At 44.9% G+C, this 19,200-nt stretch overlaps 1 protein-coding gene across 2 annotated transcripts in view; it reads left to right on the top strand.

Annotated features, from left to right (window-relative positions):
- Window positions 1-1,469: 1,469 nt before the first annotated feature.
- The window catches only part of DGKZ (diacylglycerol kinase zeta), a 157,320-nt gene continuing 139,589 nt past the window's right edge, over window positions 1,470-19,200 (top strand). Inside the window, exons 1-2 of one of the 2 annotated variants that reach the window (XM_082223964.1) lie at window positions 1,478-1,583; window positions 1,983-2,339. In XM_082223964.1, coding sequence (XP_082080090.1) covers window positions 2,071-2,339 — 269 coding nt within the window. In that variant the 5' untranslated portion in view covers window positions 1,478-1,583; window positions 1,983-2,070. Of the gene's footprint in view, window positions 2,340-19,200 lie in introns of both variants that reach the window. The other variant, XM_082223962.1, reaches the window with a different exon arrangement.

Genomic DNA, 19,200 nt, shown 5'->3' with positions numbered 1-19,200 from the left:
TCAGTTTACAGACTCCACTAATCCAGAAATAGTACCTCAGGTTAAGAACTTTGCTTCAGGATGAGAACAGAAATCACGCGGTGGCGGCACCAGCAGGAGGCCCCATTAGCTAAAGTGGTATCTCAGGTTAAGAACAGTTTCAGGTTAAGAACGGACCTCCAGAACGAATTAAGTTCTTAACCTGGGGTAACACTGTACCTGTTTCGTTTTGGGGGTGGGGGGTTAAAAAAATGGAAACTGTGCCCTCCTGTGTTAGAGAGGGGAAGTGAACGGTAGGGGGTGGGTGGGAAACAAATAAGAATTGGGGTATATTGGTGAGAAGGAAAGGTGTTCAATTCTTAATTGTTGACATGCTTTTGTTTCTTGTAAAGGAAGACTTGGGTATTCACCTTGTAGAGTATAAAAGTACTCATCCCAGAAAGAACTAAAGAGATAAAAGCAAAAACAAACCTTTAAAGAATGCCCACATTATGTGCATGCATGCATTTTGTCTTTTATTATGACTCATGTCCTGGGCACTGTCCAGTAGGTACCCCTGACAGTTGCCCAACTATTTGATGCACAGAGAGCAAGGGAGGTGTCAGCTCTGGAGAGAATCACATTTAACCAGCAATAATAAATCGGGAGAGTCTTGGGATAATGAGATTTACCTGAAGTTTATTCCCTTCTGCTAAAGGCAAGCATGCAGCCATTTTTCCAGAGGAAGAAGCTAAAGCCTTACACCCCCTAAGAGTCCTTTTTATTATTTTCTTATTTTGATAGCACTATATATAGTACAGCAAGCTATAAAAGTTTCATTCCCATCTGTTTCCTGCAAGCACCCATTCTTACTCCCACCTCATTATACGGATAAGTAAGAAGGATTTTTTTTAAAAAAAAATGATTTCACGGTGTTTCCTTTGCGAAGCGGGTCATTATTATTTCCATTTTACAGAGGCGTGACTTGCCTAAGACAAAAAAAGTGAATTAAAACATCTATTCACTCTTTTTGTACAGCACCTGGTGCCCCCCAGCTGTTTTCGACTACAGCTGGATGCGACTAGTCTAAAACAGCTGGAGATCACCGAGTTGCCAAAGGAACAGCTACGCCCCGCCCACTATGTTTAAATAAATAAATAAATAAAACACGCTATTATTGGGTGAACCCTATTCTTTATCCATCAGAAATCACCCTAGCAGACCACTCACCCACCTTTCTTCTTCGTGTGTGGTCTTGTTCACACCCTTCGGATTTCCACGTGTGCACGGAGGTCAGACTAGAGGATCCCTTGAAGATCGAATCCTTTCTCAACCAATTCTCAGGGCATTCTAGGATCAGGTCACAGTTCCTGGGCTCGGTTCTGTCTGGATTATAAAGGGTTAAGTGCCGGCTTCCGAGTGTCTCTTAGGTGACACTGCTCTCCGGTGTAGCGTTAGCACAGCCCCCTTCCCTCCCTCTCCCCCCCCCCTCCGTCTCTCCCTTTGCTTTGTCTTCTGCGGCAGCAGGGTCCGCGGAGTCTCTCCTTCTCCGCGGGTGCTTTCTTATCACGGCTGTCCTGGCTGCTCTGGAGGAAGACGCCGAGGTGGAGAGCACCGGATCCCAGGTCATGAAGAAACCCTGACTGGTCCTTTTCTCCCTCCAGCAAGAACAGAAAAAGAAGAAGGCTTCCCCATCTCCTCTGGCGGAAATTGATCCTTCCCGAGTTCTCTGCCTCCTTTTCTCTTTTGGCCGTCATATTAACTACTTCTTCCCATTTTTTAAAAAAATCTTCCGGCCTCTCTGGAAAGGCAGCTGGATTTGGGGTGTGTGTGTAATTCCTCCGTCTTGTCTAAGTTTCTGGGATCCCCCTCCCTCCCCGGAATTCCTCGTGCTTTTGTTTCCCTGAATGAATGAGGCTGATGAGTGATAATTCTAAAGCAACAATAGCCACCCATTGAAGAACCTGTCAAATCTTCTCAGCCAAGCAAGCTGACTTCCTTGTTCTCTCTCCTTCCTTCCGAAGAAATCCAAACCCACCGCCAAGAACAGCAGGGCTGAGTATTGTGATCCTTTGGGTAGCAAGTGCCTGAGTCCGTCTTCCTTGGGAGAGAATGGCTGAAGCTTCTCCCAGGACCTGGAGAGGATGCGATTCTGCTGGAGAAGAGGAAGCAGCCAGGGGAGCTAAAGCAAGCTGGCAAGGCTCTGCAAGAGAAGAATGGAGGGTTCTCGGAGCCGGGAAGTCACTGCCCCCCAGCCTGCAGCTGGGCCACAACTTGAACCCGCAGCCGGAAGAGGAGAGAGCCGAAGCAGGCCCGTCCCTAAGGGCACAGATGGAGGATCAGTTTCTGCACTTGACCATCAGAAAACAGGTGTCCTACAGGTAAGGGCTTCCTCTGGTCAAGTCACCAAGGGGGCTGGTTTTAGGAAAAGCAAGACATTTCAGTGAGTCTTCAGGTGGTTTTCTGCTCACTCTGAATGTTTTGTGAACTACCAGAAAGCGGGTCTGGGGGAGACACAGGGCTGAGCAACATCCAAGTCCCCTGCATGTTTGCTTGCAAATAAATTCCGCTGAGTTTATGGGGACTCAGTCTCAAGTCAGTGTGCCTAGGGTTGCAGCCTAGGGTTGCAGCCTTAGTCTTTTTCAGTCAGCAACCAAAAGTCTAAGTGTGTGTGTGTCTCAAGTACAGGAATAGCCAATGTGGCACCCCCTCCAGTTGTAGTTGTCCTGCAACTTCCATCATCCCTGATTGCTGGCCATGCTGAAGGAGGTCGATAAGAGCTGGAGTCCAATAACCACTTAGCTCCCCCTTTATCATTATAGATGGTCGCAACAGATTTAATATAACTAGGGAATTGATTGGCTAAATCAATGTAATTTTACCCTCGCATACAATCTCTTTCCCTTCCCCCTGAAAAACACTTTAAGCATCTGTGGATGGCAGAGAAATGTAAATAAGGAAGTGAGGCAGAAAAACATCCGAAGTGTATGACTGGGAAACCTGGAGGCGGGGGTGGTCGAGAAAATAAATTTAAATCAGGTACAGTCATTTGTGTTTCCTGTATTTGTCTCTGCCTTTGAAAGCGCACCACCCCAAGCCATTCTTTTTGGCTCCCTTATAGTGAGGCTATCGACTTGGGTCTGAGCCAGTAGCCAACATGCTTAGCTGAGATCCCAGTCCATATACTCATGTCTGTGATGTCTCCAGCGAGGAGAAGCCCCATTCTTCTTGATCCAGGGCAGGACTCCTGTTATGAACCTACAGACTTCATTCTAGCTGATGCCAAGACTTGGTGACTGCATTAGCGGAAGGGATCAGAAGGACACATGTACCTGTACGGGAGTAAAATGGGGTGGTGGGACGAGAAAGTCGAAGGACAGCTGCCACAACATGGGCCTGTGAGTAATGGAGAAATGAGGGAGTAAATAATTCGTACCCTGTAACCTAAGCTATTGTTTTTGTAAATTGTAAATCGGGTTTCCGTAGGTGACAATGTGAAAGCTTTCGAGCTGTTCTCTATTAAAGCTAAAAATAACTCCAAGTATATTACTTTGCAATGCCACGTTAGTTACTAGCTTTATAATAACCCCTTAGCACTTTAAGTTGGTAGCATTAAACAAACAAAACTGGGTGTCACAGAATATAGGAAGCCATGGTTCACTATGACTGAAAGCTCAGAGCTAAATTTAAAGCTTCCCAGGTTGCTTGAAGAAGAGCTTTGTGATACTAAAATGCTTGCCCATTCTCCCCCACAGAAGCTGCCATCGCCTTACCAGCCTCGCATGCTGACTCTCCCTGATCACCCCCATATAAACACTTCAGCAGTCAATAACTGATGGCGGTTTGAAGTGATTCACTGTACACTCATGGAGCAACCCTCTGTCCTGAACAGCGTATGAAGGAAAATACTTTATACAGAAAACATTCTTGCTTCATGGATACTAGTGTTTCTACTGCAAACAGATAAAATGGGGGTGACATACCCCCACCTTCAAACACCATTGCTTGCATCTGAGAACGGTGATCTAACTATCTGGTGAATTTGTATGTTGCAGTGATTCAAATGCTAGATTTAGATGTGGGAAGTGCCTGGGCTTACATCCCCATTCAAGTATCATTCTCATTCAAGCTCACTGAAAGGACAAGTCACTTTCTCAGCCTAACCTACCCTGCAGGGTTGTTGTGAAGCCAAAGCACTGCTCTGAGCTCATTGGACGGAGGGAGAGAGGCTGTAACTAACTAGTGATAGACTTGTGCTAAGGGTCTCCTAGAATGACTTGGGTAGCCAACTTTGTGCACAGCAGATCTGGGGTCCATGGGGGCTAAAATTCAGGAAAATGAATGGTGCTGCTATAGCACATGTGATCCCCACAGTATACAGCGGTACCTCAGGTTACATACGCTTCAGGTTACAGACTCCGCTAACACAGAAATAGTACCTCGGGTTAAGAATTTTGCTTCAGGATGAAAACAGAAATCGTGCGGCGGCAGCGCAGTGGCAGTGGGAGTCCCCATTAGCTAAAGTGGTGCTTCAGGTTAAGAACAGTTTCAGGTTAAGAACAGACCTCCGGAACGAATTAAGTTCTTAACCCGAGGTACCACTGTATATGGACAAAATGCTTCATCCAAGGACCAGGAAAGGCATATCTCTGGCTTCTCACAGGAAGAAGATTGTTGCTCAAGAAGAAATGTTTCCTTGGACACTTAACGGTTATGTGCCAGAACAGCAAACGGAGGTTGTGGAAAGTTGCTATTCAAATGCCCCGGCTCAAAACATTTAGCCATTCTTAGCAGGTGTGCAGCATGATCTGTGAGCTATGCTCTAGAAACTTTGCAGCAGCCTTTGCCAACCCGGTGCCTCCATATGTTTTGGATGACAATTCTCATCAGCCCCAGCCAGCGTGGGCTAGGGGGAGCTGTCATCCAAAATATCTGGAGGACACCAAGGGACCTTGAGAGTCATCTGGTCCAACTCCCTGCAGTGCAGGAATCTCAGCTCAAGCATCCAGGACAGGTGGAAACATGGGCGTGGCCGGGGGGCAGGGGGGCAGCTGCCTCCCCAATCATGTAAGTCAATAAAAATACTTAAGTAACCCCCACATAAATCCTGGCTATGCCCATGGGTGGAAACCTCCGAAGGAGAGTCCACACCTCCCAAGGGAGACCATTCTGCTGTCGAACAGCTCTTACTGTCAGAAGCAAAGGACTGCTTCCAGGTTACACACTGCTTATTAATACCACCATTAAGTCCCTTATTGTATGTTGCAGCTGGACACAGGGGGGCTACCTTAAAGCCAGAGGCATGACTTGCCCTAACATGCTGCCCCCTAACATGGTGCACACAGTGGTCTACTTTCTGAAGCTTAAAAGCATTCTGGCCTGGATGCCACCATGAGTGAGGGATTATCAAGGCTGGGAAAGGGAAGTGAACAGGATTTGCCTTCCAAGCTATACTTCTCCAGGTGCGCAGGGTATGTTTCATGAATGGATTAGCTTGCTGCAATTATCCCAGAATCCCTGTGGGAGGAATGGAACATATTGCAAATTAATATGAACCATTTGGATTTGCTGGGAAGCTGCTTCGTCGTCCTATCTGGCCAAGGGTTCTTTCGATAGAAAGTTCTGAAAACTCCATCCTTGAGTTCCAATTTTCTTCTGATTGGGACCATTAGCAAACTTTGTATGCCTCTTCTGATGACCCAAAAAAAACCACCCTTCACACCTATATTTTCCACCTGTAACACTTGCAGATTCTACTTATAATTAATTCTGTGATAGTTGTTGAAAGTGACTCATGGAGTTGTCAGTCAGGACAAAATGTTCAAAACGTCGCTTTTTAAGCAGTCAAGGATGCATACAGACACCTTTTAGGCACAGAAAACTTGTTCTGTTTGGGATGTGTGTGTGTGTCTGTGTGCCGCAGCCTGTTAAATGCTTTAAGAAGAAAATATATCAGTCTGTGTCAGAATATCCTTTATTAACCAACGCAGCAGCAGCAGCAGCAGCAGCAACAACAACAACTCTGGGCAGCTTTCAACAAATTAAAACACAATATGACATCAAATATTTCAAACTTCTCTGTTTGAAATGCCTTCAGATGTCTTCTAAAAGTCAGATAGTTGTTTATTTCCTTGACATCTGACATGAGGGCGCTCCACAGGGCGGCTGTATTATTCATGCCAATAAACTATCTGACCAGAATGGAAGGAAGATCAGCATTTTAGATCACTGTCCAACCTGGAATCTGAAGACAGAAAGTAAGGCAGAGACAGGATGATGAGCCTGGCAATGTCTCTAAACCAGAATTGGTCTTGTGCAGAAAGCCAGGCCTAGTCACAGACACATACTGTTGCAGTACAATATGCAGGACCAGTCTTGACTCTTGGCTTGTAATCTAGTACGTGGCTGTGTAGTGTAGCAAACTAGGCAACGGGGATTGTTAGGAGTAAGAATCAGGACACAGAACAATCCTTGTGAGATGGAATTTAATATTCAGGTTTTGCATACAGCAACCACCCGGCTCTCAGTACTTTTCTGCACTCCTTAGACTTGTTTAAGTCCTGGGATAGCTCAAACCTGTGATTAACGTAGGGCATTCCAAAATCCTGGAGCTGCTGTAAACATTACAGGTGGGGGAATTTGGATACAGCAAGGGAGTGCCAAGAGTGAAAAGTTCCAGGTGATGTTATCACATTTGTATGTCAGTCTGTGCTCACAGGTTAGCACATGCAAATGCAGACAAATTCAAGCTATTTGCAAAGAGGAAAATTGAGATGCGCCTGTTGCCTAACACAGCAGATCCTCTAAAGAACACCAGACAGATGGCAGTCTTAACCACCAGGTCCAAAGAGAACCCAGGCAGGAGGAAATCCATGGGCACATCAAAGGAGTTGGATGTGCAGGCATAACCCAGTACGTACAACACGCTGTGAGCTGTTCTAACCACCTCCCATTCCTCCAAAGCATTTGTCAAAAAATGGAGGACTGTAGGATCAGGGTCAGCTCTATAGTCTTCCAACTAGAATGCAGGAATCCCAGCACGCAGTCTCCCATCCAATAGGAAACCATGCCAGACCCTGCTTAGCTTTGCAAATTTGCTAGCAGTTTTATTGCTGCACCACTGTTTAAAGAATGATTTAAATGTATGGTGAGCACACAACCTAGTTATACTATTTTGTGGGTGGCACTGTGGTCTAAACCACTGAGCTTCTTGGACTTGCCGATTGGAAGGTTGGCGGTTCAAATACGTGTGATGGAGAGAGCTCCCATTGCTCTGTCCCAGCTCCTGCCAACCTAGCAGTTTGAAAGCACACCGGTGCAAGTAGATAAATAGGTACCTCTGTGGCAGGAAGGTAAATGGCGTTTCCATGAACTCTGGTTTCCGTCATGGTGTCCTGTTGTGCCAGAAGTGGTTTAGCCATGCTGGCCACATGACCCGGAAAGCTGTCTGTGGACAAATGCCGGCTCCCTCAGCCTGAAAGCGAGATGAGCACTGCAACCCCACAGCTGCCTTTGACTGGACTTAACCATCTAGGGGTCCTTTACCTTTTACCTTTACCTTACTATTTTGCAGTGGGGGGGGTTGGCATAAGGATTAGCAAAAGGCTCCCTGGAAAGAGGATGACTGAGCCCCAAAAGATTGTGATACAACTCCTGCGAAGGCAAAATTTCCTCAGCCTGCCCGAGACCCCACGTTTCACGTCATGTTAACTGCCTATGGGCACTTCCTGCCAGTCCTCTGCCTGTTGTGCTCCCCCAGCCGGCAGAAGGGTAGAGGATGGCAGCATCAGCCTTTTACGTAAAAGAAGGAGGAGGAGAAAAAGCACCCTTGATATTTTTAAGGACTTGGAAATAAATGTTTCTTCCAGAAATAGAGAGAATGTGGTGTGTGTGGAGGTGTCTCTGGCGGGGGGAGCGGGGGCTGCCGGAGCAAGTTATATATATAGCACTTCCCGAGCCAAGCCTCTTAGCAGCAATGGATTTGCAAGGCTCGCTGGTTCCAGCCTTTGCGGAAGCGGCTGCAATAAATACCTAAGTAGGTTTCATGTTTATATACCTGATTTAGCAGTGATTCACCCGGGGGGATTTGGGGAAGTCATTCAGAGAAGCAAGTGAGACAAAAGCTTCTCGGCCCACTAATTGGCCACTAGTTTTACTAATTGCCATATTGCACATTACAAAACCAGGTAGGCTGCTGCGTGGGTCGCATAACCATGGAAGGATTTCATAATCTGTGAGGGAGACAAGCGGTGCTTCGATTACACTGGGGCATGTTCCCTCCTTAGCTTTTATGACAGCCCCCTTAGCTGCTGTTTTTAGAAATGTATGGAGGCACACTTTGTCTGTAATTGCAGGCGTTAGGCAGAGAGGGTTTGTAAATTTCATTAAGGCCCCCCTACTTTTCCTCACATTATTCAAACGACTTCTGAGACCCTCGGTGTGTACACACTGAAGTAAGTGAGCGGCAATTGCCCCCAACACTGTACAGCACGCAAAAATAAAATGTGTATGCCTCTTACGGATTATAAGGTACGGCATAATATAGGTACACACTGTGCGCTTGGATGAAGCAGCCGATTATGGGTAAAATTCATGTGCCCATATTTTTTTGCCACAAGGGTGCTTTTTTCATTCCTCTGCCCCGCAGCTGACAAAAGGCTGAACATGTTTTCAAGCCACACAAGTGAGGCAGCCTGGCTTGCTGAATTCATATTGTGTGGGCTGAACCATTCAGAGGCTTCGAATGTTTGCGAATGTTCATCATCAGTTGACTGCAAAATATCACCTTGCAGTGGGAGGGCGGGGGCGGGGGTGGGAATCTAAATGATACTCAAAGCATAACTGAGGCTTGGGATATCCGCCAGTGCTCAAAAAGGACTCTGTGGAAGTCAACTTTTAAAATGTGGATTTGTGACTCTATTAATCTCCCAGCCTCCCTTTGGCCTGCATCAGCTCCTGAGCCATTACAATCCTCACCGTACTCAGGTATTGCAAGCACAAGGGAAAGCCACTTCCTGAAGCCATTAGCAAAGTCTATGGCTAGTTTGGCTGGTGCAAAGAATTCTGGTGCCAACAGATCAGATTTCTCAAAGGGTGGAGTCAACACCTCACCTTTAGTAGAAGAGGCCCTATGGCTCTTATCTGCCAAGACTGCCAGAAGTGCTTATTAGAGTGGAGTAAAATGGTAGGGAACGATATACCCTCCAACATTTCTCTGATGAAAATAGGGACATCCTATTCAACAACAACAACAATTTTCTTTATACCATGCCCATCTGACTGGGTTGTACCAGCCACTCTGGGCAGCTTCCAATATATATCACAACACAATAAAACATTTAACATGAAAAATCTTCCCTATACAGGGCTACCTTCAGATGTATAATTGCTTATCTCCTTGGCTGAGGGGTCACATAACGCCATACATTCCAAACTTTATTTGATGAAAATAGGGACATCCTAAGGAAAAGTGGGACATTCTGGGATCAAATCAGAAAACAGGATGGCTTCTGTAAATCCAGGACTGTCCCTGGAAAATAGAGACACTTGGAGGGTCTGGAACCAGTAACTCACTCAAGGCTTAAATAGGGCCTTGAAACAGTTAGACTGCAATCCTATACCCACTTTCCTTAGAGTAAGCCCTATTTAAATACATTTGACTTAATTTTGATTATAGGATTGCAGAGACCATCTCATTTTCCTATATAGTAAAAATGTGTGCTGGGAATGGCCCATGTGATGGGCAGAAGTGCAGCAAACCAGCCTCAGATGTTCAACTTTAAAACTGCCTGGTGACTGGCACTTGAGTTGCTGATGAGAACAGGAAGTAGATTTCTCCTCCTGCCAACAATGTGTGTAGCTCTGTGTAAGGTGTAGCCGATCAAAGGGCCACATTCTCCTTTGGCCACTGCTGGCTGTGATGAAATCAAAATGGTATTAAAATTTTAAAATACAGATAATCTGATGACTGGGAAGTGTGAAGTTCTACCAAACCTAATGCTTTGCCTACTTTCCCCCTCTTTTTGCTGCTGCCAAAATTGGTGAGGTCTTTGAAGCTAGAAAAATATGATGGAGAGACTGGATTGTTTTCCCTGCAACTTTTTGTTCTTTTTAACACATCCTTCTTAGAACCAAATACCTCTCTCACTTTTATTCCTCTTTCCTTCTCATTTCTCTTCTCTTCCCCATTTCTTCAATCCCTCTCACTTTTTAAGCTTTCCAATCCCCGCCCCCATGTTTTTATATACCAGTTTCTCTTTGTTTCCTTAGCCTTTCTTAGAAGCAGGTCTTCACCTGCTTGCATCCTGCACTCACCCCCTTGCTCCCTGGCAGCTCCAAAACTGCCTGGCTCCTAAATTTTGCACACACAGAACATGTATCACTGTGAATAAGAGATACGCTTTTTATGCTTTCCTCAGCCATTGTTGGCTTAAAAATGCTTGTGTCTTCCTGTGAATACTCAGCGGATAATAAACTCCCAAAATCCGCTGTTGGGAAATGTCTTTGTTGGGACCCACCAAATGTCACAAAGGGTTCTCTAATGCCCTTTTGGGCCCTTTCCCCTGATGTGATCCTTCGTATGGAGCTAAGCATCACTTTTCTCATCTATCCCTTACTCTTCCTGCGTGGTGGCCTCCTTACCTCTACACTTTATGTTGCAGACAGATGGGTTTGTTTACCTAGTAAGCACTAGCACTAGAGGTCAGGAGTTGCAGGAACACAAGCCTACTTGTTATCCTTATCTCTCAGGCTTATCAACTATTCCTGTGGTAAGTGCAGGGACACCAGGGAGGCTACAGGTAGGTAGCCGTGTTGGTCTGCTGTAGTTGAAACAAAACAAATATAATAAAATAATAATAAATAATAATAATAAATCCTTCCAGTAGCACCTTAGAGACCAACTAAGTTAGTTATTAGTATGAGTTTTCGTGTGCATGCACACTTCTTTTCAGCCCTATTTCAGCACTTGGCTGTGACACAGAAGAGGGCAAATACCTGTTCGCAGCTGCCCCAGAGAGCAGAGTTAAGGGTAGATTTCAGAGGAACATTAGGAAGAAACTTCTTGATAGCCAGAGCAGTTTGACATGGAGGGCACTTGCCGGGGTGCTCGAGGTCCTTCAGGCAGAAGCTAGGCACTCATCTGATAGAGGATGTTCTGAATTGAGAAGTTTGGAATAAAGGTCTTTCAAGGCTGGGCCAACACTCCTATTGATTCTGCATCGAGTGTGGTTTCCACTGCTGATTTGGGAAGCAGTGTACACATGATGCTAGCCACAAGCCACTTCTATCCTGTCATTTGTTAGGAAATGCTGCATTTTGATGCATTTCCCCCAAAACTTGCTTCAATTCAAACTGAGAAAAAGAATGAGCAAGCTGTGTTTCAAGCTGGTAATGTGTACACAGCCCAACTATATGAGTCTATGCACCAGAGAGACTCATTCTCTGAATTCTAGAAGATTCACCCGTTTCCCCAAACAGCCATCTCTTGCAACAGATCCCACACTAATGTTGCTCCCATGATGTAACCATCACTGTAGCTCTTCTGCTCCCCAAAGTGTTGTCACTTACTCTGCCTGTTTCTCTGGAGCTGGCAGCCATTATTATTATTATTATTATTATTATTATTATTATTATTATTATTATATTGTTTGATTTGGTGGTGTGCTTTATGTTTTATTGATTGTTTATGACTACTTTTGTTATGTTGAAAGCCACCTTGAGCACGGTTTTAACTATCGGAAAGCGGCATACAAATAAAATTATGTACGGTATGTATGTATTCTTATATATTTTATTTATACCCCTTTCCCTGATGGGAATTTCCAAGGTGGTTTGGAAATCATTCTTGTAGGATCTAATTCTACTTCCAGAATTTAGGATTCCCTGATTCTTTTGACCCTGTGCTCTCCAGAGTTTAATGCTTCACTGCAGCAGCTGTTTTAGTGCAGCACTATTACAGTGTGGAACATATAATCATAGAATTGTAGAGTTGGAAGGGATCCTGAGGGTCATCTAGTCCAACTCTCTGCAGTGTGAGCTTAAATATGTTTACATGGAAACTTGCTGAGTTCAGAGGTACTTACATCTTGATAAGGACTGAAGCTTTGGTTACACAATAGCAGGGAAACAATTGAGACACTTCTTAAGGGGCATAATGGGATGTTCTGGGAAGAGATGAGGTTGTGTAGATTTAGAAAAATAGAAAAATAATAATAATGAGGTTTGTAACCTGCCACTTATTACTTGCATCTTAGAAATCTGCTTTAAACTGCCTGAGCACAAAATGTAATTTTCCATGAGGACCTCTTAACTACACAAAGTCATGACAACTTGGTTCCCGGTCTATTGGCGTTTCCTTTTCATCTTCACGTGCTTGACAAATTATCACAGCAGGGAGGGTGACGGTGTTGTAATATCAGTAGTGGGATTGTAGTCTTTGCTAATGTAAACACATCACTTATGCCTTTGCAATGAGAACCACAGACTCAGCTGTTTTATGCAGTGATATAGCACTTTTTAAGCTCAGACCATGAGTTTGCAAATTCTGAAGTTTTGAGGAGAAGCACAGAAATAAGGAAGATCACAAGACAGATCACAAGACAGCCCAGAGAACGTTTCTAAATTGGTGGAGGAGTATGAGGAAGAAAAACCTAGTACAGTGGTACCTCAGGTTACAGATGCTTCAGGTTACAGATCCACTAACCCAGAAATAGTACCTCGGGTTAAGAACTTTGCTTCAGGATAAGAACAGAAATCGTGCAGTAATGGCGTGGCGGCAGCAGGAGGCCCCATTAGCTAAAGTGGTACCTCAGGTTAAGAACAGTTTCAGGTTAAGAATGGACCTCCAGAACGAATTAAGTTCTTAACCTGAGGTACCACTGCACAATGAGCTTGCTATCTATACAAACCCAATGAAATACTTGCTAAGCTCTAGCTCTTTCACTACCAAGGATCAAGGCTGTATATAGTCTATGATTCTGCTATTCCATGGGTAGAACAAGCACAGACATTGTCATGGAGTCCCAAATTCAGTAACCTGAGGGTGCTTCTAGATGAAAGGTTCCTGGCGTAAGAGACTCTTAGCTTTCAAGCTTTTATGCACCTTCAGAAGTAGTTTTGAAAGTGACTGGTCAAAGCCTGAAGATGTTTGAGTAAACTGAGGCTATGTACACATTAGCAGATTAAAATTCAGCAAGGTCATTTCTCTCTTGTATGTTGGACACATCAGAGAGGGGGTAGAGACGCCTTCACCAATGTGCATTATGTTGGTGCAAGAGAAATCTATATCTATCTATCTGCCTATCTGTTTATCTGTCTGTTAATGAATTCCTGGATACCAGGATCCAGGTTGGGGGGAAATACTCTTTGCTGAGAGAACCCCCACAGAGATTTAAAATAACAAAATATACGGCAAAGCAAAGCATGAAAATATAGGCTGTTTAGACCTTTGAAATATGCCCATGTGAGTTCCAAAACTTCCCTCTTTCTGCAGAATAGGAAAAGGCCACACATTTGGTAAGTTGAACAATACAGTGTGCAAAAGTATATGTAGGTCTGCAGACGTCAGCTTTCTTTTGTACAGTACTTGGATTACCTTGGCATTGTTGTTTTCAGAACAAAGTACAAAGCTCAAAAGCTTGCAACCTGCCAACTGTAACACATTGAAAGATAATTATCTCTACAGGGTTTGATGTGCTCAGTGGTGCAGTTATCTAATTTCAGACTCTGGACTTAATGGTCTTATCCCACCCACTTTCCTTTAGGTGCTAGTATTACTTCATTTCAAAATCTGATAAGCCAGCCCTGCTGATCTGCCCTCTTGGCCATTCTGCTGAATGAAGCCCTAGACATCTGCACCAAAGTCCTGCCCTGCTGGAGCCAACTAGGATGTACTCCTCTTTCCGTTTCGAATCTTATCCACAAACGCTTCATAATTTCCTTCAGCCTGATCAATATCCCATGCCTTACAGTTCTTTATTCCCTGGAACTGTCACAGTAGCCATGGCCTGTGCCAAGCACTCCCATCGTAAACAGGTGCAATGCTGCTAAACAAAGGCACTTTGTGCAGCCAGGATGCGGGGCTCCTACTGTGAGCTGTCCCTGCTGCTGCATCGCGTGAAGTCTCAGTGGCCTTGCTGTGTGCCACTTTGACAATGGTGAAGCCTGGAACGCTGCTGTCATTGTGTTTGTGGGCTGGGAAATGAGATGCAGGAGTTACATCCTCCGCTCCCAGGTGGGAAGACATGTGCAGATGGGATGGATGCTTTATGGGAAGGGAGTTTGATGAACAGTTCTTTCCGGCTCAGCCTTCCCTTTGAATCCTTTTTAAAACATGTTAATCAGCCTTCATAGAATAGCATAATCAAATCCCCATTTGCTCCCACCAATCTGTGTCTGCAGCTCTTTGACGTGAGCCTGTGTTTCAGCATCTCTTAAAGCAAAAAAATAAAATAAAAAAAGTGTTCACAGGCCAGTGCTTCATGAATACAACTGCTGTGCTGCCCTTCAACTTGGACAACACTGCTTTTTCCAAGACCCGGTGCCAACTGACAACCCCCAAAGAGTGAGATTTGCCAATTCTGGCAAAGGTGGGAAATCAATGGGCACCGAAGGGAGCAAGTTCACACTCTTGCTTTACTCGCTGGGCACTACTGTAGATTCCTAATTATTATTATTATCAGACCTGGTGCTGCCTGAAAGATTCATAGCAGCTGATGTGTAATGAATAGACACAGCTCTTTGCGAGTCCAGTTTGCAAGAGTTCCAAGGGAACTGGTGACTTAGGCAAAGTATATACATATACATATATGCTTTCGTAGATTTTCACGGGTACAGGAATGCAGGTTTTGGTGTCTTCGGGTGTCTTCCCGTGTAAGAGTCGGGGTGTCTGTGCGACGTTTCGACGAGGTCTCACTCGTCATCTTCAGGCTGGTGCTTTCGGCTTCTTGTTACTGGAACAGAGCAGAGTCTGGTGTTTGAGTTCCTATAAATACTGTTGAGGGGTGTGGTGTATAGCCTCCAACGTTCTGGGCAGAGAGGAAGTTCCTAGATTAGTGTGCCTTTTCTTCTTTTGTTCCTTAATTACTTGAGGGATATCTTGGGTGATTTCATGAGTGATATTCTGAATACCACTGGGTGGGTCATTAACTTAATGACCCACCCAGTGGTATTCAGAATATCACTCATGAAATCACCCAAGATATCCCTCAAGTAATTAAGGAACAAAAGAAGAAAAGGCACACTAATCTAGGAACTTCCTCTCTGCCCAGAACGTTGGAGGCTATACACCACACCCCTCAACAGTATTTATAGGAACTCAAACACCAGACTCTGCTCTGTTCCAGTAACAAGAAGCCGAAAGCACCAGCCTGAAGATGACGAGTGAGACCTCGTCGAAACGTCGCACAGACACCCCGACTCTTACACGGGAAGACACCCGAAGACACCAAAACCTGCATATACATATATATACACACACACACACACACACATGCTCAAAGAAAGAGGAAAGGTACAGGTTCTGGGATTCTTGGTGAGACCTGGTGGGGCAGGCATAGGCAAACTCAGCCTTCCAGCTGTTTTGGGACTACAACTCCCATCATCCCTAGCTAACAGGACCAGTAGTCAGGGATGATGGGAATTGTAATCCCAAAGCATCTGGAGGGCCAAGTTTGCCTATGCCTGTGGTGGGGCCTGGGAAAGCACCCTCTGAAACGTACTAGGCTTTAGCAGTCTTCTGACTTTGTGTCTCACTAGCGCTCACTGCAGCTCACTCTTCTCTTGCTTTTTCCTCTTCAAATAAGGCTAGGCCTTGCTGTACATGATTGACTCCCCCAGTGCAAGAGGCTGCTATATCTCCCAGCTTGAGCCTGGCTTTGTCAGGATCTTTTCTGAACCCACTTGTTTCTTCAGATAGTTTAGGTAGCTGAACAATTTGGAGGTAGTCGCCCCCATGTTTTTCCTCTTCCCCTGGCAGATGGCTTCACTTGCTAATGCTTCCTCCTTCCTTTGGCTGGAAACTTTCCCAAAGGGATTATTGAGCAGCCTGCAGGAACCGACACATGGTGCCCATCTCTGTGGTGCTCTCTTCCTGCCAATCCCACCTCTTCATTCAGTCGGTTGGCCTTTGCTTGGGAGGCTGTTCTTCTCTGCCAGGCTGCATATGGCTCTGTCCTCCCCTCTCAGCTGGTGGGCACCGCTTCCTGCGCTTAGCATTTTCAGATGCACAACGGAGGGCAGGAACAATCTGGCTTAGCCTAACCACTGGCTGATGCTCGATTTGTTGTTGATTGAGAAGGACTAGCACCAAAAATCTACAGGTTGCCCTATAAGGTGGGCGGGGTGGTGGGAACCTTTCTGAAATGTGTGCTTGTTGGCTGTCTTATCTGGGCCAACTGAACTGATCTCTGTTGCTTGTCATAATATTATCCGGCTTTGTGTGCAAGAAAGTGTAACAAGGCAACTGCTGCCCAGAATTTCCCGGGTTCCTTGCAAATTGCACAGGCTTGACAGTACAGTATACATTTCGGATCGGCAGTACATTCTGTGGCCAGGGAAGAATGGATGGACTAGAATGGGAGGTCTGTTCTTCTCAGGAAGCATCACTATCCATGATGAACACACCCAGAGAACTGGGAACTGGAGAATTATTAACAGGATTTCTCTTGCCTTCCAGCAGATTCTAGCAGGGACCTTGGCTTTTGCCACAGAGCAAAACTGAGGCAGCTTAGGGTCTTCAAAAGTTTAGCAGTGATTATGGTGGGGATGTGAAATTTATGTGTTCATTTGCTTTTTAGTGCCTACCTGGCCTTCGAAAGACAACAAAAGCAGCCTATGGAGGAACAGCAGCAAAATAACAGTTAAAAGAATCAAAAGCAGGCATTGTGAGAAATTCTAAATGTGTCAGAAGGGTTTGTAGATGACAGAAACATTCTATTCTGATAACCAGAGCAGCTTGGGTTCAATCATGCGCTTCCTGGGTTCACCGCCCACCATTCACAATCTCTACATGGCCTCAATCAATGTTCTGACAAGCCATGCATCCCACACAACTTACCTTTCCATTCTGGAACCGTGCACCATCTTCTGGCAGAAACCTGTACCTGCAGTTCCAAATCTTTTCATTGCCACTGAAGGATGCTGAGAAAACCCATGGGAGGAGGCTTAAACATTCCAAAGTGATATACACATTCTGAAGTAGTACATACGTTCTAATTTGTTGTTAAAGGGAAACTCTTGTGTTATGGTATATGCAATGCATAGTAATACGTTTAAAAACCTACAGATCTTAAGCAAATGAGAATGTACACTCTCAGAGTCTGTTATATCATAATAAAGCATGGTTTAAAATGCTACAAAGGCATGTGCATAAGGCAGCATTTTCTACATTGCATGTTCAATGCTGTAGGACACAGTTAAACACATTAAGTGCCCCTGGAAAAGGCACCTTTCCCCTACCACTGTGCAGCAAAGACCGAGCAGTTAAGCTCCCACATGGGATGGCTCAGCTGGTAGACCATGAGACTCTTAATCTCAGGGTCATGGGTTCAAATTCCATGATGGGCAAAATATCCCTGCATTGCAGGGGGTTAGACCAGATGACCCTCAGGTTCCCTTATAACTCTACAATTCTATGATTTCTGTGCGTCATGTGGATTGTTTGGAACTGGCACAGGCTGAATGCCATTCTCCTGTTTATTGATGGAAGGTGATGTGTTCAAGACGTAGCATGCATGATCTCTTAAATGTGCAGATGTGTAGCAAGAAAATTCCCAAGTATCCTTAAAGCTCCTTAAAACTGATACCACCTGGCAGCCCAAGGGCCAGTAAGTGTACTCTGCAGAGCAGAAAGTCTCAAACTGTGTCAGAGGCGATTTTAGGGTAGCATGACCGGTATACTTGCTCTGGGCACCGCCCTGCAGGAGGGGTGTCAAAACAATGCTGCAGAATAGAGCGTGAGAGGTGGGGGGATGGGGACACGCACTGAATTTTAAAGCCTAAAATCTGCCGATGATTGTGTTCTATGGACAACTTGTGGCTCATGAGCTCCATTCAGGAAAAGCTGTGGAACAGTCAAGAACAGCTGCACTTTTTACAGTATTTTTTCATAGTGCGTTGCTCAACAAAACAGGCGGATCCATCTCTTTACAAAGGCAAGACTGTAGTTATTAAAACGTAAATTATGTATGTGCTTTAATTTGTAGAACAACAGAAGTTTATTAAGTAGTCCTCTGAGACCCACAGCAATTTTCAAGTGGTCCTCAGGGGAGAATGTTTGAGAACTGTTGCTGTACATCAACGGGAAACACCCTTCTTAGTGCGACTGTTTCTGTAGATACTGTTGGAGCCAGTCTCCTTTTGGTGCTGCTTCTGCCGCTGCCACTGTAAGCTATGGCTCTTTCAACATCACAGCCTAGTGCACTCCTTAAAACGCTTCGCATTAAGCATTTAAATTAGCTAGCAGCACCATTATTTAAAGCACCCTAAGGCACAATGTAAATACTGCCTTGGGATTTCTGCGTGCTCTGGGTTCAAAATATCTCTAAAAGAAATCAGTTACAACCATTCCACTGATTTTGTTAAAGCTGGATCACACCTATTAGGTTTTGTGGCGTTCATATGAACATACATGTTCTCCGTAGTCAAGGTATGCCACATTCATTCCTGAGTAAATTCCCACAGATCTCATGAATTTTTTACCCACTCTTCAAATGCAAGACTTTTTCAGATGATATTAAATCCCATACATGTTTGTGGTGTGTGTGTGTGTGTGTGTGCACGCGCGCTATAGTTGCATTAGCATGGACCCAGCACCAACAGCATGATATACTGGTCTCTTGGAAAGGGATGGGATGCAATTAAGAACATAATAAAAGAAAGGAAGCCTTGCTGGATTAGACAAAAGTCCATCTTGTCTAGTACAGTATCCTGTTTCCATCTGTAGCCAGCCAAATACCTTCAGGAAGCCCACAAACAAAGCATGAGCAGAGCCCTCCTGTCATTTGTTCTGCCATTTGGCATTCTAAGGTATATTGCCTCTCAGGCTGGAGGCTCCACTCAGCTATCATGCAAATAGACATTGGTTGACCTGTCCTCCATGAATTTGTCTAATGCCCTTTTGGAACTATCTCAGGCAAGCCATGTCCAGTGGAAGTGAATTTCATAAGTTAATTACCGTATGTGCTGTCTGGGGGGGGGGGGAACTTCTTTGTTTGTCTTGAATATACTGCCAGCCAGTTTCAC

Source organism: Podarcis vaucheri, assembly GCF_965113315.1.
Source record: "Podarcis vaucheri genome assembly, chromosome: 1".
NCBI lineage: Eukaryota > Metazoa > Chordata > Lepidosauria > Squamata > Lacertidae > Podarcis > Podarcis vaucheri.
Note: the sequence above shows the minus strand (reverse complement) of the source record. Positions and strands in the feature narration are given on the sequence as shown.